Below are 27,430 nucleotides of genomic sequence, written 5' to 3'. Positions count from 1 at the left end.
AACAGAAGTGCACCTTGCATGCGTGATCAAAAGTCTGAAATGTTTGAGTGTTATTAGTACCGAGCTGTTGGGCGTAACATTCAATTAAAAAATTCTCAATCATTGACTTTTTCCTCACATCCTCGACTCTATCAGTGTTTTATTCATATAGATCTATAAACTCCGTGATCCGCTCTTGCATCCCGTGTTACACATAAAAGACGTAATGAAACAAGCGGTTTTTATAAAATAATTCAAATAGTACGCGCGCTCTGATTGGCCATAAAACCATTTTACATGAGCGTATGTAAACACGATTTTCGTTCCTCTTTCATTAGTTATTTTATAAAAGAAATGTAAAATGGTTTCCGTGTTTACACTCGATAAGCTGGAAACCACTCCGCTTCGGGTCGTGGTTTCCTACGCTAATCTCGTGTTCTCCCAACCTCACGCGTGTTTACATCAGGCTATGTAAACACGGAAACCATTTTACATTTCTTCATCATCAGACTTAATGACATAAACTGAAGAGAAAAAAAACCCGGGAGCATAAGCTTCATTAAAGCAAGTAAAACTCGAGGCATAGGCGGAATAACTGACGAGTTAAGGATAATCAGTTGCTCTTCTATTCCTTGGAGTTATTATTCAAGAGGATTATTTCATAGACTGAAAATTAAATCAGAGTGAGAAACATCAGTGAAGCATTAAGATGATGGCCAATTTAACAGTTTCACTTTATATAGCAAGAGCCCGTTGCATGGGTCTCGCATCGATACATTACATCGCTCAATCCGTCATAGGTCCGCATTATAAGCTGTGCTTAAAAGCCTTTTCAGTCGTGTTCAGGAACGCCAAAGACGAGGTCTTGCCATTGCACTTCTTGCAGGTATGTTTACGAGCATGATTATGCGCTTTATGGAGGGTAGTGTTCACCCTTTAACTCCAATGAGTGACCAAGACTGAATTTCTCCTTACAATTTCGAAACAACATCAAGCAGACAAGTGATGAGAATAAGGAAAAATATCAATTAAGGAATTATCAGTTGATCAAACACGAAATTCTCCAATATAACATCATGAGAATTCTATGACAGACAGTAAGGAGAATTGCTAATGAGATCTTGGGGGTGAAAGGGTTAATGCAGATTTAAATGGCAAAACCGTACACAGTCCATCGACAAGTTCCCGTCCCCTAACCCTGTTGCAGAGCGGCTCTTGTTGTTCTGAAAGATGATATAAGAAAAAAGCAGTTTGCTACTGAAAAATACACCCAATTTCTTGTTGTTGTGAACAAAAGCCAGCTTGATAGGTTTACTCAGGGAGCCAGATTGACGAATATAAAATCTAAGAACATCTAAAGTCTAAGAACATTAAGCAGTGTTCTGTAGACGATCGTCGACATACATGCAGCTTTCCGAAGTGTCTGAAAACAATGAATCACGTACATAGAGTCTTGCGCCATATTCAGGGAGATCAACTTTCAACTGGAGTAAGAATCAAATACGTGAACATGTGTAATCATACACTAAGTAATTTCAAACGCCCCCAGAACTTTCACACAAAAATTTGGGCTTTTCATTAAGTGACAGCCTTCACGTTGAGATGACAGATGCTTTTTCATCGCAACAACAGTAAAGAAAAATACAAATAAACGGCCTCTTTGGTACATGCAGCACATCAATCTTTCCTGTAGATGTAAGATTTGTATCGAACATTCTCGCACAGTTGAAGCTGCCTTGTCTTTCTCCTTTAAAAAAATGGAAAATCTAGGCATTAAATGAATTGCACAGTCTAATTATTTCACGTGGGGAAAGAGTGGACAAAGTCTTAAAAATTAATTTCACCAAGCTACTGAAGCGGTCAAAGTTGACATATCCGCTACACCATACAGAAACCCTAATTTCTTATATTCTTTGTTACATTTTCCCTACAGATAAAATGTCTGCCTCGATTAAACTCTGTAAGATGACTGTAAGAATGCGTACTTTGGTTAGATCAAGCCTTGGTAGAGGGGCGTTTCGCAAAAAGGGAAGAGGACAATTGAAAACATAATTTCTCAAAAGCCTAATAACATTTTCATTGCAAATAAAATACTTGGCTTTATGTCTGAAGCTTCGTAAGATGACTAATGAAATATCCTAATTTTGGTTGGATCATTTTTTTAATCACAAGACGAACTTAAAGTTAAATAAGCAGCATTTGAGGGCTACACATTGTTCATAAAAATAATGAACTACTTTTGTTTCTTCTTTTTCTGCTCTTTTTTCGACTTCTTCAGAGACTTTGTGGCCTTGATAGCACTATCAATGAATTCAAACTCAGTAGGCTTGTCTGTGTCGTCAGAAAGGCGGTTCTTTTTCTTTTTCTCGGTCTCCACCTTTTTGCTCGCACACAGACCCTTTTTCGGTTTCTTTTCGAACCCTTTCGTGTCATCAACGTCATCTTCCTACGAGAAACGAGGCAAAAAAAAAAAAAAATCACCACATCGTCGTCGCTAGTACTCACGGATCAACCTACCCCTCCCCTAACCCAACAACAGTCAACTAATAACAAGTAGAGTTAATATTGGCTTAGCGTAGGGGTGGACGCGCAGTTGCTCGAACACTGACACTGCTGCGCACTTACCTAAAAGCACACGACCTATGAGAGAAAAGTTCCCAGTCGGAGAACTCGATTCCGTGGCTACCACCTTTATATTTTTCCTAGAATAGAAATAATTCTGAAGTTGAAAAATATTTTGTCCTGTTAGAACATACTTCCTCTGAATCAACAGCATCTTCCCCTCTTGCTGTGAAACCCAGTGCCGCCATTTCTCGGCCGAACTTTCTGGACTTGCTGTCTTCCACCAGCTTCGCTTTCTTGGTATGCTCAATATGCTCTCTCTCCTCTAGAATCTCTTCCAAAAATTTTCTTTTCCTTACTGCCTTTTGCTCCTTCTCGTGCCAGGTTTTGTCTTTCCTTTTAAAGTGCTGGGCGCCACAATTTCTGAGCACAATTCTGCCATAGAAATTACCATTGAGCTGTTGTTCACTAATGAGCAGCTCTTGGGTAATGGCTTCCTTATATTTCACCTCTGCTTGTCTCCAACAAGTTTCAACAACATGACTACCTTGTTTTTCACATGCAAGTCTCACAAAGGTCCCCTGAAAGATAGAGACAAGATTGGTCTTCGATTCTTCATTGGGTACCATTGGTTTAATCAACAGAATTTATTTATTCTTATCACTCTTAGGGGACAATGGGTTAATAATGATATACATTTACATCGGCCCCTTTGGGTCTAAAATTTAACGAATCACCCAATGTATGTTTGAAACTTGAGGAGCTTAACAGCTCTCAAATTTGTTGGAGTTTATTATATGCAAAATGTTTCTGGAACACTAAGCCTTGGTTGCATACCTGATCAGCTTTAGTCTATGGTATTTTATGCAACCGAGCAATTCTCAAATAAACATCAAAAGTAATCCAGGATTGCATCAGTTTTGCTTTACTTCGTCCTGTGATTGGTTCAGAAAGCTCATGCCACTCTCCCAACCAATCCGTTGCAAAACTGAAATGGGTCTAAAACCAATCACAAATTGTTCTTCATGTTTTCTCGCCCTTTTTGCACCTTGGTTGTTGCTGTTGTTGTTATTTTTGTTCTCATTGGCTCTTAAGTTATTATCCTTCTTGTTGTGGTTACTTTGGCTTTGGTTTTAAGACATTCAATCAAAAATTGCTCTTATCAGACTACAAGCAGCTACATATTATTAAATTTTTTAATCATATAAACACCACAGGCCTTTACTGACAAGAAAAAAGAAAATTTTGACAAATGAAGTTGGATTGTCTTTGCCATTCATTCATCAACTTGACAGAGTGGCATGAAAGACGAGTTACATGTCAGCTGCCGATTGGCTATATTAAACACATACAAAAGTATCTTAATATATACAGTGTAATGAAGAGAAATGAAACAAAAATGTAAATATTACCTTAAACTTCTCAATTAGAACATGTTTCTTCTCTGATGGCACAAATCTGCTCTTCAAGAAAGCTTCCAATGCATAAGAACCCATTGAGTCAGTGGCAAGAGTCATTAATTCCCCCAAGGAAAGACAAAGCAGACTTGTTACTAGCTTATTTGGGTCTTGAAAATCAAATAATGTCTTCAGTAACAATGCTCCATGAAAGTTAATGGATTCAAGCTTAGCTTCAGGTGGAGATTCTTCCTATGGAAAATAAAAGGGAAGATAGGAAAACTAATAATATTGTTGTTCATGCACAAAATTACAATGCAAGTTTATTATATCATAGACCTAGCTATACAGGTGTGACATTACATAATGAAATTACACACCAACTAATTTAAAAGTAAATACTACAAGACAAATAATTCCCTGTTACACTAAGAAGTAAAAACAATAATAAAATAAATAAATAAATAAATTCTAACAATAATATAAGAATTGGTAAAAAGATGAAGGAAAACTTTGCAGATGCCCCCAATTTCTGTAGGGTACATTCCCTACTATTTGGGAGGAGTGCTTGGGTTCTTTAACTACCCCTGTTAACTAATTAATACAAAGAAGTTGCAGGAAATGAGGTGTACAGTTTATCATCTTTATCCAAGAAGACTATAACATCAAACAATTGCAGGTGTCACAAAAAAGGTCACAGATACTCCTCAGCTATTTCAAGACCCTGAGTATTGGTTTGCTCTGGGGCTTGAGCCCACAACCTTCTACTAAACAGTTTGATGTTCTACAACCTGAGCTAACAAAGCAGTTACAACCAAAACAACCCCAGTTTACTCACCGAAATAGTATTGACACCTTCTTCACTTTCTCCTTTTTCATTTAACTTTGTTCCATAGAAAATGTCATAAGTTGTTAATGACAAGAACAAAAGAACAGCACTGGATTGTTCCTCTTTTTCTTCACAGTGAAATGCTTGCAGCAGTGCTTTCAACATTGTTTTTTGCTTGATCACAAACCGCACAGCAACTTCAGCCATTCTTACTACAATACCCATATGCTCATTAGCAAGAAGATCTTCCAGATATGGTAGCAGCTCTGCTAACATTTGCTTTGCCTAAATCACAGAAAAGTCAACTTATAATCCAGGGACTTAAAATGACTGTAACAAATGACTTCTTCTTGAATCTCACTACTCACAATCACAACTAAAAAGATTGCAGTCAATCATAGGACAAAAAAAATGATGTGCTGGATTAAATATGAACCATATTTGAAGAGTCCTCGCTGAAATAACCCTTTAACCTTTTCAAGTGATAAGCATCTAATATCTCCCAACAGTATCATTGCTGAATCATTCATTAAGGTCATGAGAATAAAGGAAGTGATCATAAACTAGAGAAACTCTTGATTGTTAGACAAATTCTCCTTGTAAGAACCATGGGAAAGGTATGGAGAACAGTATGGAGAATTTGCATACTGATATAAAGGGTTAAGCCAACACTGGATAGAGTAATGAAAGTGCCTCCTTTTTAAAGGTTTCACTACATGAAATTATCACAACAATTACCAAAAATAAGTAAACAGTAAATAACAGAAAACAAATCTAACCTGAGCTTTATCTGTTGTGCTTGCCATCAGATGTTGTACAATAAAATTAGCAATAGGATGGCAGGACAACTGAACCAAGTGAGTATTGAAGTAAGAATCATAAATCTCTTGCCAAAGCTCAGGTGTAACAACATGTAAAATCTTTTCAACCAAGTGACTGCTGATCTCATTTGAAAGCAGAACAGGTACCCTGTAGCTTCTGAAAATGAAAGAAACAAACAGTACATGAAATCATACAACCCATATACAACAGTATGTACATGATGCCATATCTTAAAACTAAAAACAGCCATGATGATCAAATTTATTCACATCCCATGAGCACCTGTTGGTACAAGAACTTTAGAATGTGATGTAATCATGTGCGACGAAACACAATAGTAACATGACACAGTCACTGCCCTTGCTTGCCATCTCAAATTTGCAGTTAATTTCATCAAACCAATATATGTGACTTTTTTTGCTGTTGTTCTTTATGCAGATGTGACCATTACCTTTCTTGCTCTTTTTGGGCCTGCTCACTGTCACTTTCCTTAGGTTCTCTGGGTCCTTTGATCCTTCCTTTCTTACTGTTGTACATGTCAATTTGAGACATAACCGCCTTGCATAACTTCATACACAATGACTGATCTTTCCTGTGTAGAACCAGTAGTAATGTCTGCAAGAGGGGATTACTTACTGGGTGAAGAGCCAATTTTTGGAGTTCCATTTTAATTATTATGTTGGTGAGTTGTTCAAGAACAGGTAGAAAGCTACCTGGAACTGCAACTGTCTCCATATGTGTGATGGCCTCTGTTCCAAAGGCATTTCCCACTGTATGATAAAAGGAAAGTATAAGAGAGATTAACCAGGTAACAGAAACAATCATGATACACCACATGCACTGTTTCTACTTTTTCTCACACTAAATACCTCATTCACAATAATACAAATAAACTTTAAATTGAAAAATAATTTTGACAATTTTATAATAACTTGTTTCAAAAGTGGCAGTTTCTTTTACAATTGTTTCATGATAGAGTGATATGTAATTCTGAATCTTGGCCTTGAAAGCACCTGGTTTCTTCTACCCTCCGTTTCTCTATAATTGATATAAAAGACACCAGCCAGTTGCAGGTAAAACTAAGAGCACTAGTAATTTTGAAGAATACAAGTTCACTCCATTTTCTTGCAGTTTCACTTGTGACAGTGGCACTTACATTCATTTGATATTACTGGTTACACTCAATAAACCCATAGCATGATAAACTTTTGCTCTTTATACACTTCTTTTCAGCTGAAAAACAGCCTATTTGATTAGTCATTTATGTTATACGCCCTGAAAAAACTTTAATATCACCTGTTATCTATTTACCCTGTTATTCTACTCATTGTGAGTCAATTCTTTTCATGAGCCTCTAGAAAGAATCAGCTAACATAGTTCAGGGGTTTCAAAATGTTTTGAAGTATCAGGCTCTGCAAAAATGGATGACTGTGAAAAGTTCATTAAGAGCCAAAAGGTAATTATTTTGACCAGAGTAACCAGCGACACGTTATCAAGTAGCCGGCAGAATTCTGGCTGTTACTAGCTTGTTTTGAAACCCCTGATAGCTGTACACTTAATTAAAATGTTTAATACCTTGACTCTGCTTGATTGACTGTCTTTTCTCCTCCGATTGATAACTTTTTTCTCTACTTCGCCGTGAGGCTCGACTACGTACCACATTATCCGCAACTTTCACACCACCCAGCACCTCAAAGGCAGTTCTGAGAACATGGCTTCCGTAAGTATGGCTGACAAGTTCACCTATATTCTCTCGAAAACAATCACAGAGACTCAGGAAAAGTTCCTCCGCACTTTTCAAATCGTCGATATTATTTTCAACTTCTCTGTTTTTACTGCGCTCCGACCTTATTGCTTTTGGAATAGCACAAATGAGCGATTGGAGCACATGGCTACCGAATTTGTCCATGGCGATTTGGCAGAAATGATCCTCAATGTTTTGTATTACGCGGCGAATTTGGATATCGTTCAAATAAACGATTAGCTTCTCCATAGTTCTGCTGACTATCATATCACAGGAAAGTTTAACCTCGTTGTTTTCAACTTGTGTAAACACGTTTTCTATAAATAGCTTTCGACTCTCATCATCATCAAAATCGTCTTCATTTATCATATCTTCTACCCTTTTGAAATAACTGGAAGTTTGCTCGTCGAGAGTGGATGTTACTTTGACCTGCTTCTTGCTGTTTTTCTTTTTCATCGCGTCTATTTTCTCGTTAAAGCCTGATTTCAAATTCAACACAACCCGTCCGCCATATTGAAACCTTATGGAGACTCAGCAGCCTGGCCTTTTCACTTATTCTCGCCCAGTCTACCAAACGGATAGCTCGTTCAAAACAATATCGACCGTTCCCGCGTGGGTGCAGGTCTCTATGCAGCTGGTAAATCTGGACCAATTTGGAGAGTCAGGTGTTCGATTTTTGCCATGGAAGGAACAAGATGATTGCTTGGATTTTTCTGTCCCTTTTAATTACTAAAGGAGTGTTCACGACCACTGGAAAGTGTTTTAAAAACGAATTTGTGGGTACGTTCTACTGTGCGCGATTAATCGAATGCACATGAAAACTTTAAGTTAACATCAAACTAAAATTTATTCATTTTTTTTCCTGTTTTTGACAGAAAGCCCATTGATTTCCTGTGCATTTGTTTATAATTCGTTAAGTGTGCTTTTAGTAACTTCAATTTAAATGCAAATTTTTTTGCCGGTTAAAGAGATAAGACACAATACCGGTGGGCTTCAACTTAATTGAGTGCAATTATGTGCCCAGGCAGATTTCCTTTTTTTGAAGTATTAATTAATTGAACCGTGGTCCTTATTTTATTCCACTAGAGCGTTTGTGCTCTAAATGCCAACTTGAATATTTAAATTGCCTACCGAAGCTTCATTTTTTAAAATTTCTATCCAATTAACAAATGGAAGAAACCTCCAATTCCATATGAAAGAAAAAGCATCAGAATCCTTAATGGAATCGTGACCAGCGTACAAATGGTTCACTGAGGCAAATTAAAACTTTTTGATATTATAATATTTTCATATTTCATTGTGCATCAAATGTTTTTGGTGATGCAAAATTGTACTAGTCTAAACACATCACACTAATATATACTTCAGCTTAAACTGGCAACATCAAAGTGGTATAATTTCACCAAAATGTATTCTCCAATTATGAAATCTTAAGTCTGATGCAAAGAGAGCCTTCATTTAACGAGAGAATTCAACTCAAGATAGGGAGCATTTCATTGTTACAGAAGAGGAGAAAAGCTTGCTCATTGATGTTGCCTTAACAGCAAAAGCTGAACAACTAGCATCCACAGAAACACCTTTGATTTCAAGCTGTTTTTTCATCAATTTGTTTTGCATAATGCAAAAATTTTGGGGGAATGATAAAAATAATAGCTGTCATTTTAGTGCAGACATACTCTCTGCCTTAAGACATTTTCTGTTCCAGTAAGCTCAGAACTTTTCTTGAGCCTTGTGCTCAGAAAAATGTTGTTAAATAGAGGCTCTTTTCAGTAATTATTTATTTTGAATTATTTATTCACGCTTTAACCTCAAAGAGTCACTAGCATCTTATCTCAGCTGACAACATCACCCCTGAAACACGAATGTCACAAGAGTTAAGGGAATGATCATCAATGAAAGAAGCTCTTGATTGGTAAACAAATTCTCCTTGTCAGCACCTTAGCAAATGTATAGAGAACAGTATGGAGAATATGCATACTGATGTTAAGTTGTGAAGGGTTAATTTATTGAATGTTTATTAATTCTACATATACATATACTTTTACTATCTCTTCCCTCAGCAACATTTTGATTCTCTATTCAATATCTACTCAGGAGACACAGTGAAACAGCATTTCAAGCTGTATGGTGATGGCATAACATTACTTCCCCTAAAAGTGAGCTACAGCAAGCGAGCATCTCATCAGATTTCCTCTCATGTGCTGCGCATTTTATTAGAAGAATTGTTAGGATATGAAGATGTTGTTCTGGTCCCTGATGATTCTGGATTGTTTGTCAACAAGGCTCTCCAAAAGATATCAGGATGTTCAAATCACAGGTATTGTGTATGGATCTATAGCCTGACTGCTACTGCTTGTTGTTGTAGTGAATCACTACATTTTGTTTTTCTTCTTACAATCCTTGTCTGAATAATGTTTGCATTTTAAAATGGATACAGCATTTATTCAGGGACAGCATTCAACTGAGTTGACATGATAAAATCAGGAGCAGAAATGGGTACTGCCAAACATTCAGGGGAGTTTGACATAAGGGCGGGGGGGGGGGGGTAAGCTGGGATGGAGTAGCATCTAGGGGGGAGCAGCAATACTGCTAGTCACTTTATACTAAAGAGACTGAGATAAGCCTGGGTGCCTTGTTGGCCATCTAAGCTGAGTGCAGACTTACTTCTCCACTTTCGATAATTCCCTAAAACCAGTCATTCCAGAGCCTAATACTTTTTCTGTTCATATTCTATGTGTCAAGCTGTGATGCCAGTGATGTTCCAGATGTTATGATTAATACAGAAATCTGGGTACCTCCAGGTTATCAATACGGCAAATGGTTGGACAAAAAATTGGTGAATGAAGTTGGAACCATCTCTACACATGGGAGGTACAAGTACATGTTTAAGTCATTACCAAAAGTGGAATGCCAAGAAAAATACAATCAAACTTGTGTGTAAAATTTTATGCCAAGAGAAAAAAACAAGCTCAATGTGACATGTCAAACAGCTCTGACTCTCTTTTCATTTTACAGATTTGGATGGTATCTTCCAACCTCTTTTGTTGAAGGATTATGGAATGACAGCAGAATCATAGCAGACAGCTGGAGAGCTTTACAACTACAGTCAGTGGTGGGACAATTGTTGCAAAATGCATCATTGCTCAATTCTTACATTAACATCTCAGAGTACAAGAAATCTTGTGAAGATATAGCTGGTTGTAGTCATGGCTGGCTTCATGGCACAAAGTGTAGGGATGGTGATAATGCAATGCATTGTGCTGTTCTTTTGGCTGATTTTCCAGGTGGGTTTGTAAGTTAATGTAGAGATATGGTGGTGGCTAATGGTTAGTATGTGGGGCTCCAGGTGGAGAGATCCATGGTCTGAGACATGGGTAAGTCATTATGTTGTGTTTTGGGCAGGACAGCTTAATCTCACAATGTGTCTCTCCACCCAGGAGCATGGGAGGGTACCAGAAAATTGTCAGGGGGAGATTTTTTTAACCTTGCAATGGACTAGTATCCCATCCAGGTGGGAGTAGTGATACTCCTAGTCATTTTATGCTTAGGAAACCACAATATTAAGATATGAGGGCTGGGTGGGCCACCAGGCTTGAGTACAGACTTTACCTTTAGTGTAGAAACTCACCAAAATACAATAAATTTGTATAAGTTGACAGAACCTTGAAACTTGATCCTTAATGTTTTTTTGGTGGTGTAAGTAAGTAAAGATTTCTTCTGAAAGTTCTGATTACTTCTAAATGATGTTTATAGACCACTATGGATCATTACTACAGCAGCAGATTAACAGCCTTGGTCTGAATATGTCAGTAGTATGGCTGGCCTCGGAGTTACAATATTTTGTCAATGGCAGGGGTGATCAACCATTCCTTCTTTTAAACTGGGAACCGAATACAAAACCAACAGCAGAGCAGTTGACAAGAATAAGTCTTCCGCCATGCAGGTGTGGATAAAAATCAGGTTTTGACTGTGTTATTGTTTCAGAAAAAATTCATTTCCCTTTTGTAGAAGGTTTAATTTTGCTTCAGACCGCCACAGCCATCCCCCCCTTCCTCCCCCAACCCTTCCTCATTTGGGAAATCCCATTTTGCTGCTTTGTACTTTCCTTGAAAATGTCTGACTTATACTATTCCTCTTGCCACTGGAATTTCAAATGACCATCCTCTGGCTTGATATCAACCTATTCCTATTTCAAATTCTTGAATTTCTGCAGTGCACTTGGGTAGATTTGATACATACAGTAGTTAAGGGACAAATTTTATTCATGCTGTTAGATGGTGAGAAATTTTGTGCATGCTAATATTATGATAAAATGATGAATGTTTCAAACAATAGGCCTGATTTCATTAAGAAAGATTCATTTATGTTAAATATATTTTTTATTTATTTTCAGTGCAAATGTGTCTTTCATCCATGCCTTTTCATCTCAGCAAGGTTACTACAACTGTGATTTTCCACCAAGTCACCTTTTTAAGTTTGCTTGGGGAGCAGTTCAAGATAGTGCCCCTGATGTATACTACCTGTTGTCAAAATTGTACTTTGATAAGGAGACACTTAGTGGCCTGTTGCAGAAACATGCCTATGGAGGGGGGAATTTAACAAGTGAGGAAATTGCTTGTGATTGGTTACAGCAGAATAGGGATACCTGGATGCAATGGTTACCATCTGGGAGTTTTAATAAAACACCAGTTTATCTTGGAGGGATGTTCCCTTTATCAGACAGCGAGGATGCTGTTTGGAGCAATCCTGGAATTTTGCAGGGTATGAGAAATTTATTTAGACTCCAAAGAGGTCATAGATACTTGAAGGGCAAACAATTTTGATGTTTTATGTTGTCACTTAATGGCATATATGGTTTAATATTATTGTTATATTCCTTTGTTTTCAAACCCAATGAACTTTGATGTAACCAAAATATTCTCGAAAAGTAGACTCAGTTTACTATGAATTAAATTGAACCATAGTGTGAACTGGTTGGAGGTACAGTCTGCAAAAACCAAACATCCAAATTTTACCAACCTCTGGACCAATCAAAACCAAAATAATCCAGACTTGGTCACAGCTCTTTTCCTGCATTTCGGTCAGTTTGCTTGTTTTTACTTAATGTTTTCATTGGCTCCACATGCTGTTTCCCTTTGATTTGATTGGCTGTTGTCATTACTTTGGTTTTGGTATTATGACACCAAATGAAATGAACTCTTATATTGATTGCTAGTTATTCAGTGTTTTTCTTTGTTGCAGGTGCCCTGATGGCTTTGGAAAGCATCAACAGTGATTTTAAAATTCTTGATAATTACAGCTTGGAGCTCATTGTAGAAGACACACACTGTAAAACATCTCTCATTCTCAATGCATTCATCGAGTTTATGTCACGATCTCATAATAAATCAGTTGTGGGAATCATTGGCCCTGCCTGTTCAGTTCAAACTGAGATCATTGCTGAAGTTGCACCATTGTATAATACAATGGTTATGGGTTATAGTGTGGAAGGTGTTGCACTGGCAGATCGGGAAAAGTACCCTTTGTTCTTCAGAACCTCTCCTAGCTATGCAGAATTCAAGTTTGCATATGCTGCCATCTTTGGGTTTTTTCAGTGGAAGCAATATGCCTCATTAACAGATACAAACTATGTATCACGCACTGTGACAACAACCCATGAATATCTTGAGAGCCAAGGAATTGACTTGGTGTATGCAAGACAGATCACAAATCAAGACAGTGTAGATATTAAGACTTATGTAAGGTCCTTAAAGGAAAGTTCAGCCAGGATTATTATTTCAACTTTGTTTGAGGGTCTGGCAAGAGCTGTTGTGTGTGAGGCATATATTCAAGTGAGTGATTGTTTTGGCTTATGCATGAAAATAGTTTTTTTGGGTAACTGTGATTGGTAACTGTGAATATCAGAGATGTTTATGAGCATTACTCCCTCATCAGAGATATGTTGGGCTAATTCTCAAAACCTTAGCTTTATAGACTCTTTACAATGGCCAATTTACAGTATCAACCAAACCAGAAACAATAATAACCCCTCATGGATGCCACTCCACTGTGACAGTTTCTTCAGAAACTTACTTCCCATATTCTGAAATATATATGGAATGCGTTAATTTGTATTTTTAAGATAAAACGAATCAGGCATCACAAAACTAAATCAAAATCCAGTGGATAGCTTAATACACCTTTCAGACAACCAGGGCCTAGTGCTTGTAACAAGGGAATAGACTTAATTGAGGAAAGATCCCCTGTGAAATTATGAGTTAAAACATTTTGGTAGCATACCCATATTTATGTTACCGGTAATCAACTTGATTTCCTTCAGGGCTTGACTCCTCAAAAAGGTTATGTTTGGTTTCTGCCAGCATGGCTAGCACCAGATTGGTGGGATCCGAATCATTCTCACCCTGATGGTGACACCTCTGAAGGGATACCCAGTATACCTTGCTCTGCAGCCAACATGATGGAGTTTGTTAGTGGAGGGTATTTCTCTCTTTCCAACGCATTTTACGGCGAGGACTTGGACACAATACTAAGTGGAGGGACTGTGAACCAGTGGAGACAAGAGTATGAAAGGAGGGTCAAGAATCAGGTTATCTCTGCAGTGTATACATTTAGTTGTATTCAGTCACTTACACTCACTCTCTCACTCTCTCACTCTCTCACTCTCTCACTCTCTCACTCTCTCACTCTCTCACTCTCTCACTCTCTCACTCTCCCCCTCTCTCACTCTCTCACTCTCTCACTCTCTCACTCTCTCACTCTCTCACTCTCTCACTCTCTCACTCTCTCACTCTCTCACTCTCTCACTCTCTCACTCTCTCACTCTCACTCTCTCACTCTCTCACTCTCTCACTCTCTCACTCTCTCACTCTCTCACTCTCTCAATCTCACGCCCTGCAATTGCGCATTGCATTTCGTGCAGTACTTTGTAACAACATGTAACTGCTTGTATGAAAACATCAATCTATCACTTTTGGTGTCTACAGCCGTGTCGTAACTTGTTTTTTGTGTCTCAAAGAAGTCAGTTATGACAATTTACATCTTTACGTTTATTACACTTTTTCATGAAGATTAACTGTATGTGTTACTCGTTAGTCATAAATGAATGTTAATGTCACTAATAATGCACGTTCACACTAGCCACTGAACTAGTTCCTATGTAATATGAATTTTTTTCAGGATCACACTCCCTCAGGATATGCAAGTTTTGCTCATGATGCTGTGTGGGCCTATGCACTGGCGCTTGATAAACTTTTTAAGTCTCAACCAGCAGGACTGGATACAATAAGAACAAATCACACAACGCAGTAAGTTGACGCTTCTAACAGTCGATGAGAAGAATGACTGATTGTTTACGGTTTAGTTTGTAGCAAAGACCTTTGTGTGGAATTGGAATAAGAAGATCTTAATAGCTGTGAAAAAGAGTCGATTCTAGTTTTAATCTGTCACAGAGTTAATCATAACCATTACAATTTAATTTTGCATGAATCAAAACTATAACAAAATTCTCGAACGTGATTGGTTATCACCAACCCGATTTGAGCACTAGTAGGACAGTGTACGCGTCATGCTTGTAATTGGACAGTGAAATAGGACAGTTTAAGAGACAGTTAATACGTCAAGCCTATCTAAGTGGACAACAGCGTCATGAGCGCGCGCTGTTGTCTCGTATTTTGCCGAGTTAACTGTTGATTTTTTTGTGAAAACTTACAATCGATGTCTAGTTTCTTTCTCAAATTTTGTCATAGTTTTGATTAATAGGTAACAGTACTTCGTGTGGTCCGATTCTGTCTGTAATCATACTCGTGATTAACGAATATGATTCGCGGTCATCCGATTTTGTTAATCACTCGTATGATTACAGACCGAATAGTAACAACCACTTATCCTATAAAAAAAACTGTGGAATTTCCAAAATCGAGAATTTTTACCTTTAGAAATCGTCTCTACCGGATATATTTGTCCTAAATGTATTTTTTGTTTTCGGAAATTGTAACAGCTATGATTAATTGGTAGCAGGACTTTTTGTCGTCCAATTCTGTCTGTAGTCATACTCGTGTTAACAAATCGGACTCCCGCTTCGCAGTCGTCCGATTTTGTTAGTCACTCGTATGATTATAGACCGAATTGGACTCCACTAGTTCCTATTACCATTTTTAATCTGCAGCCCGACCCTCCTTTCTCGGAGAACTGAAGCTCAAGAGTTGTTTTTGTTATTAAAGGCCCTACACCTTTTTAAGCTCGCACGAGTTACATCCTCTGTAAGACCTAAATTGAATCCGTAAAACGTTGACTATCTCAGGTTTGAAAAGTGCGACCTTACTACTCTGAAATGTAACCAGGTGAAATTTGTTTAAAAGTATTTTAGTCACATTGAATTTTGCGTCACCTAAAGCTTAGTATTTTGTGAATGATTTCCATTCCCGGCCTAGACTTTTTTCTAGGCTACTTCAAAATGTTCAATCGTTCTCAATTCGAAGCATTGTGTATGAGTTACAAATAAAAATGACGGTGATCGTAAATCTTATGACGGTACTGTCGGGTATTAAACCCAGACTTCGTTGGTGGGAGGCTGGTGATATCTAGTAAGCGCAATCGCTCGATTGTGTTCGTGTGTGTGTGCCTGTGTGTTTTTAAACCTTCTGTATTCGAAGGCTTTAGGAAGTAATGACTAGTGTAACCATACTCTCCCAAGAGAATACTTCCCTGCCATTGTTTGAAATTATTCTTACTACTTAAGACACTACTTGCTTTTTTTCACAGGCTGTTGAAGACTTTCCTCCAACAGACCAACTTTAGTGGTGCGTCTGGGCGTGTTATTTTCAGAGATGGCGAGCGGTACCTTCCCACAGTTGAAATGGAGCAACGGTTTCCTGCCAGGGTCGTAAAAGTCGGGCGTGTGCTCCCTAACATGTACAAAGCCTGTGGCAGTAGCAATCGTTGTCTGGAAATGAATGAGACCAGTATCCTGTGGCCAGAGGGGAAAAGACCAACGGACGGTAGATCAAGTGAGTGTATGCAGCTGGTAACTCGTAATTGCCGAGAACTGAAGTGAAATTCTCCCCACAGTTGATGCACATTTTCTTGATTATGGTTAAAAGAATTTGGTGTTTAATCAATGTACGTTGTATCGACCTTTAGCTTGTGAGTTTGCCTATCCTCTTCAATCCTTTTAAGGACAATGTTGTGATGTTTTATGGAGAAAAAAATCAAGCATTTCTTATCTTTATTTCTCTTTTCAGAGCCGTCCTCTATTGAAGTTTGCTCAGTGGAGTCTTTCAGAGCCGCTCTCGGTATTTCGTGCACTGGAGCCATAGCTGTCATAAACGCAATAGGTAAAATGAAATTTCAATACAAAATACATTCAGCTGGGGAAATTGTATCTTATTTTCCGCAATTACTGTGAACTCGTATTTATGGCACGGTTGTCAGGTGATGTATAGTATTTAATTTTTGGGGCACCCTGTCACGCTTCTCTTTTTTTTTAGTTTGTGTTTGGTTGTGGAACTGAAAAGTCACTCAAACCAAAGGGCCCGAGAGAACATATAATGAACATTCACTATTTATGTTTACTATCGTTCGCTTGAGTGATATTTTTTGTCACATACAGTCGTAAATGTTATGACAGACATATTCTCTTTTGGCTCCGCCCTCTGTCAAATTTAAATTATTAGTTAACCACACAAAGCGCGGGAAAGCCTGAGTAAGAAAACATTATTGCTGATTGGCTGATAGGGTGGCGCAAACGAGATTTCTAGACCAACTTTAGAGCGTAACAAAGAGAAGCAAGTGAAATCCCGGATCTCTAACGAGTAAAAGTAAAACGCAATGTTTGTTTTTTACACTTGGTTTGTCTTTCTTTCCACAGCCATCGGTTTGTTCCTCGTCATTGGTATAAGTCTGATATGGATCTGCATAAAGAGAAGGTAGGGATGATTGCTCGTTGTCATGGTTGTCGACATCAAATATTTCGAAAGAATCAATTCAAAACCCGTACTTTAGGTTGCTTCTTCGTCGCAATGTGGATAGTCACATTTTCCGCTTGAAAGAGAAAGAAACCAGTCGGATTCATAATTTTTTTAAATCGGGTTTTAGCAAGTAGTTGCCTTCCCTCAAGGTGCGAGACAATTGAAAGGAGAAATTTTATCAGAAATAAGAAATAGTTTTAATAATTGTTATTAAGATTTATTTGGCCCCCTTACTTGGCAGTGAAAATAACATAGGGACCAATAGTTAACTATCCAACGAGGCAACGACATAGCTGACTTAGTGTGATAACAAGGAAAGAGGAAACACTTGACGTGATAACATTCAAGAATCAAAAATATAATTATCATTAAATAATCAGAAATGAATTTGTAACATCTATTCTCTACGAAAATGCAACTGTGAATTTATTCCATTGACTAAGTTTCACTGATGACAGAGCAGTCGACCAAAGTCATCTTAAATGCTCAACTAAATTGTTTTAAAAGGCCATTTTCATTTGAGCGAAGACTGTGATGGGACTTGTCTTTGATTGTATCTAGGAATATCGTAAGACCATCAACGATTACCTTAATTTAAAATCCAACAGCACAGCGACAAGGCTGAGATTCAACGTGCCATGTCTGGCTACCCGTGAAGTTTGCTTCAAATTTAATTATCTCTTAACGACCCAGAACCCAAGTACTTTGGCGACCAAGCGAAAACATAAACAAAAGAACATGCATTTTTCTTTTCGTAATTGTGAAAGGTTTGTAAGGGGTTATAACGCATTATGCCTCGATTGCATTTTTTCCCTCTCAAAAAATGTTTTGAGGAAGAAATTGATGTGAACGTATATGGGCGCGCGCCGAGTAGTGCGCAAAAGCACGCGCAAAGATGACGAAACAAGTGATGTAGAAGCTCGTCATAAACAAACCCAAAGAAAACTTGATTTGTTCAGAGTCCAAGACGATGGATTCAACAGTGAGACGCGGAACGTTTTTTCTTCGTGAATTTTTTATTATCGTCTCCTGTTATTTTAATTGCATTTTGTATGTTCTCACAAGACCAATTTGTCTTCTGGTATGCTGTATTTTTTCCTTTTTTCACAAGTTGTGGAAAATATTAAGTGATTTATTCGGTGATCACTTTGATGAAGAAGGACCCGCATCTGAGCGGAACAATGTGAGTACAGCAGCTCATACTATTGGAGAGCTGCGTATTGAAACTCAAGACAAGAACGATACTCAAGGGCCGAGGGAAGGAAGGTGGAACTCGTCAAGAAATTCTGAAAGTTACAAAGCTGGAACAAGAATACACCGGCTGGCGGATGTGCGACGGACGTATGGCGATACAAGATTTCGTCAGTCAGAGAAGGTCGCATATCATAATCAAGTAAGAACAGGCAATTTTAAGAATTCAGTTACTGGTCTGCAGTTGCCGCTATGGAGACAAAGACTATTTGAACGTCGGTGTCCTTGGAACACATCTCAAATAACAAACAAAATGAGATACATGGGAAATAGCAGTGCATTCCGGTGCAGCGACCGGATGAAGGGCAGAAATCAAGTGCAGGCACCTCCAGTCGAAGAGCTTTATTCAGGAGATGTCAAATGGAAACCCAAAAATTATTCCCCAGCAAGTGGACAGTGGTGGCCATGTGTAAGACCAGGACCCGTTGAAGGCTGTCGTAGTGAGGAAACACTTAAAAGGCTGGTAATAAAACCAAGACCCGCTGAAAGCTGGCGTTTAAAGGGAAGATCTCAAATGAGAGTTGGAAACAACTACGTATTTTCATGCAAGGACCGAAACAAGGCCGGGCTTGAAATGCAACCACCAGCACCACCAGTCGATCTTTTTCACGAGAAGAGAGTCTCTGGTGTGGATTTAAAAAATGCGCCATTAGGTGAAAGTAACATTTCAAACTGTTTCAAGAGGAATTGTTTAGTTTCTGAAGACTTCTGGAGAAGAAGTAAGATGCTTTTCTGGCCGTTTATTTGCGTGGTAAATGGTATGAGAGATGCTCTGGCACACCTGGCTCGGAAAATCTGCGCTTATGGCCACAGAGTTGTGAGTGGGTACTACGTGAAAAGCAAGGCGAAGAGGCCTTGTCCAGCGGGCTTCACTGATGATGATGAATGCGCACCTAACAGCGAGATCGGAAATAACTTGAAGCAATGCCGACAACGAGAATGGAAACTGTTAAACCTTGGTGCCTTAGCGCGTTTGATTCGAGAACTTTTTTGTCTCGTTGTAAGTGCTTCTTACCGTTCTCTTTCGGATGTTTTTTATGGGATCAAGAAACTTTGTACAATTGTTCACGCCTTCTGTTATGTTAGTAAGAGACAAAACCAAAACCTTAATGTAAGTGTCGACTGTTTACATCAAGTGAAGGAAGAGCGTCAATCTGAAACATCCCGTCTGAGAATTGAAGAGCCTTCGGAACCTCGCGGAGCAGTCAAGTCAGGACAAGTTGATATGTTGAACGTCTCTCGTAGTGTGCTGAGATCTTCTTTGAATGAAGTTGTGAATTGCCAGGCCTCTTCAAACAGTGACATATACTCTGATCCACTGGTGCGCAGTCCTTTGGAAGTTTCTAAGACTCAGGATGAATGTTTGAACAACTCACCGCCTGTTCAGCGACGCAAAAAGACTTGTTCTGAATTATTCACCGACAGCAAGGTAAAGAAAGAAGTAATCCCACCAGAAAGTAAGAGTGAGACTGATGCAAATCCAAGGAAGGAAGAAAACCACTCTGCTTCACCTCCCCAATTAGCAGCCGCTTGGAGTGTCGTTAAATCAATACCACCCATTACAGAAAAGAAAGTAAAAAGTACCCGATCACGCTTAACCCAAGAAGTCCCAACTCAAGTTGAAACACAAGACCAAGAAGAGAAGTATCACACGGGAAAACTCTCCAAGACCAGACGCAGGCAGAAGCGTCAAATGTTATCTGATAGAGTCACCAAAGGTGTGTTGAAAAAGAAGGAAGAAAAGCAGTCTACTTCGCCTGTCCATTTAACTGGTAATGAGAGTTTTGTTGCACCAACACCACCAAGTGAAGAAAAGGAGGTACAAACCGCCCTATCTTTCTCTACTCAAAAAGGTTTAACGCCAGACCAAGAACAAAAATTATCAGGATCTGCGCAGAAACGTCGACTGTCTGACAGTGTCACCGAAGATATGAAGACTAAAAAGGAAGTAACACAGTGTACCTGTCCCGTTCATGTTGTCGCTCGGAAAGACGTTTCTACACAAACTGAATTAATTTCAGACAAGGCAGAAGAGAATGCGATACCAATTTCAACTGAAGCAGTCCCGGCGTACGTTAAAGAAGAGGATGATGGGCAGAGATTACAAGGAGGGGGTCGTGAATGTCAAGCGCTGTCTGCTAGTGGCACGGGAGTCCAAATTACCCAGTGCAATGCAAAATCGTCATTGGTTGAGGAGTACATTGATGTCAACGCACAAGTGTCTAAAGGAAAGAGGACTAAGAGAGGTGACAAATATAAACAGCTTAAGTCTGTGAGGTCCAAGGATGCCAGGACAACTTTACTCTGCTCGGCCAGTTCCTCAGAAGTGTCGATAAACGTGAAAAGAAAGGCTAGAGGCGATTCACCCTGCAACGTGGAGCTTCATACCACGGAGTTTGGAACAGAAGAGATTGGCATACCACTCTCCATTGAGGCAGTCAATGCTAACGTTGAAACAGAAGATGAAAGGCAGAAATTACAAGGAGAAGTAGGTGAATGTCAAGTGTTGTCGGCTAGTGGCACGGGAGTCAGAATTACTCATTGCAATGCAAAGTCGTTAGTGACTGAGGAGGACACTGACGATGAACCAGAAATGTCTACAGGAAAGCGGACTAAGAGAGGTGACAATTGTAGACAGCTGATGTCAAAGAACCCTGTGACCTCTTTTGTCTGCTCTGGCAGTTCCTCCGTAGAGTCAATAAACACAAAGAGAAAAACTCGAGGCGACTCACCCACCTGCTTGGAGCTTCATTCTACTGAGTTTATACCAGAAGCGAGTGCGATACCAGTTCCATTCAAAGAAGTCCCGGCTTACGTTAAAACAGAGGATGAAGGAAAGAGATTGCAAGGAGAAGTAGGTGAATGTCAAGTGTTATCAGCTAGTGGCGCAGGAGTCCAAATAACCCAGTGCAAAGCAAAATCGGCTTTGGCTGAGGATTATACTGATGTCGAACCACAGATGTCAATAGGAAAGCGAACCAAGAAAGGTGACGGAGATAGTTCCTCAGCAGAGTTGAGAGACGTGAAAAGGAAAGCGAGCGACGACACATCAAGCACCTTAGAGCCCCATGTTAACGAGATGATGCTCGGGAAAACATGCCAACCGCTCAGCCAAGCCATAGAAAAACAAGTACACGACACTGAAATGGTGGAAAGCGTAGATTCATCCTTGACTGATCAGGAAGAGCCGATGGAATTCATCGATGGACAAGATGCTGACACCTATAAATTTGGATTTGCTAGCGAAGATCATCAGCCTCCTGCAAGGAAAGACTTTATGGAGGACACGGATGTAATGGAAACAGACCAGCTGATACAAGAATGCACAAAAAATCAAATGGAGACATTGGAAGCATATCAACAGCATGCAATGCAAAATCCATTTGGTGTAGTTTCTGATCGTATGCAGGCATTTCATGTGCAGCCACTTGTGGAAATGGAAACAGATTTTCCGGCCATTCCGACCACGCCCTCCTTTGTTCAGCACAAGTCAGCGCTTTCAGGTCTGAAGTCATTTTCATTTAAGAATACGTTGGGACAACAGAAAAATGTTCTGAAGCCAATTGATCGTGTGCAGACAGTCCAAGAGATGGAAACAGATCACATACACGAACCTGTCATACCATGTTTTGCACAGCAGCACGCAATGGAAGGAAATCGCGAACCAGCTCAATTTACAATGGCATTTGGACAGAAAGTGGATGTGAAGTTGCCAACCTGTATTGATGAGGAGATGCCTGAGGAAAACGAATCTGTGCCAGAACAAGAAACAATGGAGACTGATCAAATCCCTCTCGATTCATGTCAGCCACCGGACACGGCACTTGGGAAAACGGTAAATGATAAGGGGCCATTTGCTTCTGTGGTAGACAATTTTTGGAAGGAAACTTTTGGAAGGTCACTAACTGATGGAATCCCTACGGTCCGAGCTCCGCCAACATTGATTGGCTCGTTGACGGACACAACACCAGAATCTGCAACGCCAATCAACAACCAGAATCCTCAAGGAATTGAAAGTACACTTGGAAATGAACTGAACTTATCATCAACTGAGCAGCAGTTTTCAGAATCTTCTGTGTGTGATCCAATATCAACAAAGCTTTTAACCATGGAGCAGCTTCAACTTGTGCCAGCAGTCTCTGACAATCTTGATGGCTCAGACTCCGAATCAGACAGTGAGTCCAGTAATAGTTCTATAGTGAACTTGGCGCAACGGATCCTTGATGATCTGGAAGCAGAAAATGCTGAAAGAATGAAGATGCAAGAGCTTCAGCTCGTGCCTGATACGTCACATACCCCTGATTGCTCAGACTCAGATGAAGCGGAACATGGATCTGAGGACGAATATGAACTGGATTCGGAGACGATCGACAAGTTTTTAATTCTTGACACTGCACCAGAGCATGTTGATCTCATAAATAAGTTGATAACGCAGAAGGAATTATCTTCTGATGATTAATTTTATAGAACGTGTTTTGGACAGCTATAGAAGCAGAGTTGACTAATCGTTTATAGTGTACATTATGTTCAATACCATAAGCTGTTTTGTTTTTAACGAATTGAATGCAGTGGAAAGTGGCAAAACGTTTTGTAATATTTTCATTAATAACGAGTTAAAATTGATCAACAATCAAGTTAAGGAATGATCAAAGCAAAGTTGAGTAAATTGTGATTAAAAACATGCTTTAGATAATGAATTGCTTTCTAGATTGATCCAACTTGATGTAAATATCGAGAATGAGGTTTTTCTTTTTTTCTTTTTTTTCTTTTTTTGGTTTTTGAAAAGAGACAAGCCAAAATCAAATGTTAGCATGAATTTGCGTTACTTGTAATAAAGAGTACATTTGATTAAATCTTGAGATCTTGAGAGTTAGAGATCTGCATTCTTTTAATCGTTAATCACCGGGATATTCAATTTATTGCTAAAGAAGGAGAATGATTTCTTGTGAAGGATACGTAGTGCAGGAAATTTAGGGTACATAAAAGTGCCGTTGCGGCGAGAAGGGAAGTTAAATGTTTTGCTTGCTTGGTTGCTGCGCTAAAATCTGATGGCTGCATTAATTTAACCTTCCTATGACTAAAAAACATTTTTGTGGTTGGGAAAAAGAGCGGCTTTCCCAAGTTGGCTTACTTATCTGCAAAACATGTGGATTGTTTACGAAAGTCATCTTTGAGCCTGCGAGCAGGTTTTCGCTAGCGAGAAGAGAAACAAGCCTGTAAGACTCGAGTATGCGCGAGGTCTTCGGAACTCTGATTTCGAAAAGTTGTCAGATCCCTCGCAGGCTTCACGCTGGCTTTAACTCTTAGGCTTCGCCGCTCTTTTCGCAGCGCCATTGAGAGCTTGTGCGCAAGCGAATACCTTTCCTTATTTTACGAAAATTAAATTTCTGAATGTTGCAATTACATCGAACATAATTTGCTACAAGTTTAGAGAGGCTGTTGCGTACACGCAATGTAATAGAAGTTCTTTTTCTGTCTTAAGGCATTTGAACAATCACGAGCTACGTAGAAAGACAAATTTTTGATTCAGTCAATGAATTTTGTCATAACAACTGGAGGAGCTAGTAGCAAGCCGCCCGTTGTGGTTTTTCACATAAGAACAAGTTACTTAGCTATTTTCAAAATGGCGACGTCCATAGTCGATTTTTTTTTAACCCATTTTAAACCATTCTGTAACAAGGTAATGTGATTTTATCAACCGAGTTGATAATATGAATTGGTCCCCATAAGGAGATTCTAAATCTGATGTTTCGAGCGTTAGCCCTAATACTTCCCACAGACGCTACAACACAATTCCTTTGTGCTAAATTCTGCCATCAGGTATGATCGTAAGTACAAGGAGACACAACAGAGGATGGAAGAGTTGGGATTGATGGAACAGTCTCCTGTGCTTCACCTTGACGAGTGGGAGATCCCTCGGGAGAGCATTGTTTTAAATCGTAAGCTTGGTGAAGGAGCATTTGGAGCTGTGTGCGGTGGGGAAGTTATTGGGCTTAGGTCAGAGGGAGAATGGTTACCTGTGGCAGTGAAGTCTTTGAAGATTGGCTCCTTACCCGAAGACAAGGTAACAGAAGTGTTAAGTCTTAAGTAGTGTTACGCTGAGTATTGAATGATTCAAAACAGTTTTTCGTCAATACCGTTAGAGACTTGCTGTTAAGAAAATTGCTCCAAAATTACAAGGAAAAGCCAAAGTTAAGAGGTTAATTATTCAAACTTTGTGTTTCTAATGAGATGGCGGACTCAAATAGGGGCAGTACCAAGTTTCTATATAGTAAATTTGTAACTACACTTTTTTATCGTCCTCTGTCGCGACCGGCCATAGTTTGTTAGTTTTTCTGTTCCTTTTTTGTTGTTGTTGTTGTTGTTGTTGTTGTTTTTAAAGCTACAATCAGCAAAACAAAAAGATTTTGACACTTTTTGACTGAGGGGATAATATTTTAGAATACCGGGCCAATATTATTACTTATTTCTTTACGGGAAGCCCCTGTCCCCTGATTAATGTTACACTTCGCTATCTGTAATTGCGCACAATGTAAGACACTCACAGATTCATTAAGGTATGCTTGTTTCTCTTGCAGCTTGAATTTCTGAGTGAGGCAGAAACGATGAAGATCTTTGACCACAAGAATATTGTGAAACTGCTAGGTGTTTGCACCAAAGGAGAACCAGCTTTTGCCGTAATGGAGCTGATGATACATGGTAAGTGATATTGATAGTAGTCGTTCCTGTGTTATTCGCGTTTGATTGTTCAATTGGTGATTCCTTTGAAAGAGCTGAATGATATTGTAAATTCGCAACTATTCGTATCGCTTTTCGTGCGAAATCATCTTTAAAATTGTGCTATTTATTTGTTGTGCTTCATTCGGTCCTTTTAGGTGACCTAAAAAACTTCCTGCTGGCCAGACGTCAATTTGCAAATCAGGACTGTAGAGAGGTATTGTCAGTTATCTTCAAGTTATTTATTGTAATCTTGGGTGAAAATCTGTTCACATGCCTCTTAAAACTTAGGTTAGAATGAACATACCTGTTGTTCAAAGGGGCGAACAGGAAACTTAAAAGTAAATCATCAAACATAATTGCATTATTTCAAACCGGACAATTGTTCCGTTCATGGCGGTCTTTAGGTTGATCTGTTTAGGTTAAAAAGGGGCCTAGTCGATATAATACCATTGTTTATAAATAAGTTGACATTCTTAGATTGGTGATGCGCCGTCTCTTACTAGACAAGTTATATTTGCTAGCATTGACATGAAATGATTTTAAGTTATAAATTTTGAAATGAAGACTACAAGCAATCCCTCCTTTTGGCGAAGTGCGATTAAAAAAATATGAGTGAAACAAAGGTTTATGTTAGCGAGTCGCGCGAAACTTGGGAGTGAGGCTGCTGGGAACTTTTCTTGCGCCTCACTTCCAGAGTTCTGCGTGACGTGGTAACATTGATTCTTTTCACTTAGATGGGACTGCTCATGGTCTGTTTAAAATGGAAAGAAAGATTTGAAGTGTAACGATTACAATCCATTTTTATTGTCTTCAGTACAGCCCATTCATTACAAGTTGTTCTCTCGCGTTCTTGTACAGTTTTCGAACCTTGCTGTAGAAGTTACTGTAGTTATTCATGGACGTTAATTTTCTTCCAGGCCGAAGATGTTACTCCTAAAAGGTTAACTGCAATGGCGTTAGACATTACCAGTGGACTAAATTACCTCGCAGAAATGAAGTTTGTTCATCGGTATGCTGGTGGATGTTATTCCTTGCAATAGACCATCTTCTTCAGTGTTTTTTTTTTCTTCTCTTACATTTGTTTTGAGTTGGGAATCAGCAAAGCGTGTGAACCTGCCTCGCAAATGAGGGCGTTTCATTATTAATCTGGATGTGAGTGTTTCTGTGAAGCTCAGAAAAGCGTGAACAATTGAAAGCTATTATGGAATGTTGTTGTGTTTCATGGATTACACCAATTAACCGTCACTAAACTTAACCGTTAGCAGAGACGGTAATTTTTTGAGGGCGAGAAGTTTGCGCGCGTTTTCAGGACACTGTTGACCTGTCAAACTCAAATGAAAGTGTTCACAGTTTTATGAGTTTTACTGAAAACGTGAAATGATTTAGTTTTTGTGTTCATTTTTAGTGACCTGGCTCTGAGGAACTGCATGGTAGGGTCAGGTCATGTGGTCAAACTCGGCGACTTTGGTATGGCGCGCGCTATGTACGATTCGGATTACTACAGGTTTGGACGTAAAGGTAAAACTCTGATTTATGTCTACATACCACAACAAAGCACTGCGGAGAAGCCAAGAGGGGAAATTTATCACGCTTTCGGGACTCGTTTGACTGTTAGAATTAGGTCGGAACTGGTCAGGGGTTAGGGTTAGGATTAGGTTCAGGGGTTAGTTAGTTCAGGTCAATGGGAAGTAGGTTACTTTTTTCTGTGTGATGATCACGACCAGCAATCGTCAAATTCCTTTGGAGAAGGTAATTGGCAGCCTATTTTTACTCTTTTGAGGAGGTGCTGTTTTTTCTTTTTCCCAAAATTTGAAGAGGTACTGTTCTTCCTTTTTCCTGGTCTGCCATACGTTTAGTTATTATCTTCGTCAAGTTCTTGCCCGTCTTCGCTTCCCTGTCCTGACATATCGCGTGTTTCTCAACAGGCATGCTCCCTGTTCGATGGATGTCTCCCGAGTCTCTTGCAGATGGCGTATTCACGACTAAGTCTGACGTGTGGAGCCTGGGCGTGACCTTATGGGAACTGGCGACGTTCGGCAGCTTTCCTTATCAGGGCCTCTCGAATGGAGAAGTTGTGGTGAGAGTCAAACAAGGGCACTTTATGGAAAAACCACAGGGGTGTACTGGCGAACTGTAAGTGTCCACGTCTACGCGAATCGCG

General features: G+C 39.3%; 2 protein-coding genes across 2 annotated transcripts in view; one reads left to right on the top strand and one right to left on the bottom strand.

Moving 5' to 3' along the window:
- Nucleotides 1–1,492: 1,492 nt before the first annotated feature.
- Nucleotides 1,493–7,841, bottom strand: LOC131798848 (nucleolar protein 9). Its single transcript, XM_059116508.2, has 7 exons — nucleotides 7,165–7,841; nucleotides 6,041–6,359; nucleotides 5,547–5,745; nucleotides 4,777–5,052; nucleotides 3,954–4,190; nucleotides 2,736–3,122; nucleotides 1,493–2,425 (listed from the first exon to the last, which is right to left on the bottom strand). Exons 1-7 carry the CDS (start codon nucleotides 7,787–7,789, stop codon nucleotides 2,213–2,215), a joined length of 2,256 nt encoding a protein of 751 aa, XP_058972491.2. The 5' UTR covers nucleotides 7,790–7,841; the 3' UTR covers nucleotides 1,493–2,212.
- Nucleotides 7,842–7,938: 97 nt separating this feature from the next.
- LOC131798835 (uncharacterized) overlaps nucleotides 7,939–27,430 on the top strand; it is a 21,120-nt gene continuing 1,628 nt past the window's right edge. The window contains exons 1-18 of the mRNA XM_059116497.2: nucleotides 7,939–8,113; nucleotides 9,428–9,650; nucleotides 10,076–10,204; nucleotides 10,349–10,617; nucleotides 11,087–11,276; nucleotides 11,727–12,094; nucleotides 12,575–13,164; nucleotides 13,653–13,919; nucleotides 14,510–14,637; nucleotides 16,094–16,338; nucleotides 16,573–16,665; nucleotides 17,199–17,256; nucleotides 24,370–24,613; nucleotides 25,128–25,248; nucleotides 25,425–25,483; nucleotides 26,187–26,278; nucleotides 26,675–26,787; nucleotides 27,195–27,402. Of these exons, the coding sequence (XP_058972480.2) occupies nucleotides 8,029–8,113; nucleotides 9,428–9,650; nucleotides 10,076–10,204; nucleotides 10,349–10,617; nucleotides 11,087–11,276; nucleotides 11,727–12,094; nucleotides 12,575–13,164; nucleotides 13,653–13,919; nucleotides 14,510–14,637; nucleotides 16,094–16,338; nucleotides 16,573–16,665; nucleotides 17,199–17,256; nucleotides 24,370–24,613; nucleotides 25,128–25,248; nucleotides 25,425–25,483; nucleotides 26,187–26,278; nucleotides 26,675–26,787; nucleotides 27,195–27,402 (3,482 nt within the window). The 5' untranslated portion in view covers nucleotides 7,939–8,028. The remainder of the gene's footprint in view (nucleotides 8,114–9,427; nucleotides 9,651–10,075; nucleotides 10,205–10,348; nucleotides 10,618–11,086; nucleotides 11,277–11,726; nucleotides 12,095–12,574; nucleotides 13,165–13,652; nucleotides 13,920–14,509; nucleotides 14,638–16,093; nucleotides 16,339–16,572; nucleotides 16,666–17,198; nucleotides 17,257–24,369; nucleotides 24,614–25,127; nucleotides 25,249–25,424; nucleotides 25,484–26,186; nucleotides 26,279–26,674; nucleotides 26,788–27,194; nucleotides 27,403–27,430) is intronic.

Source organism: Pocillopora verrucosa, chromosome 3 (genome assembly GCF_036669915.1).
Source record: "Pocillopora verrucosa isolate sample1 chromosome 3, ASM3666991v2, whole genome shotgun sequence".
In the NCBI taxonomy this organism is placed as follows: domain Eukaryota; kingdom Metazoa; phylum Cnidaria; class Anthozoa; order Scleractinia; family Pocilloporidae; genus Pocillopora; species Pocillopora verrucosa.
Note: the sequence above shows the minus strand (reverse complement) of the source record. Positions and strands in the feature narration are given on the sequence as shown.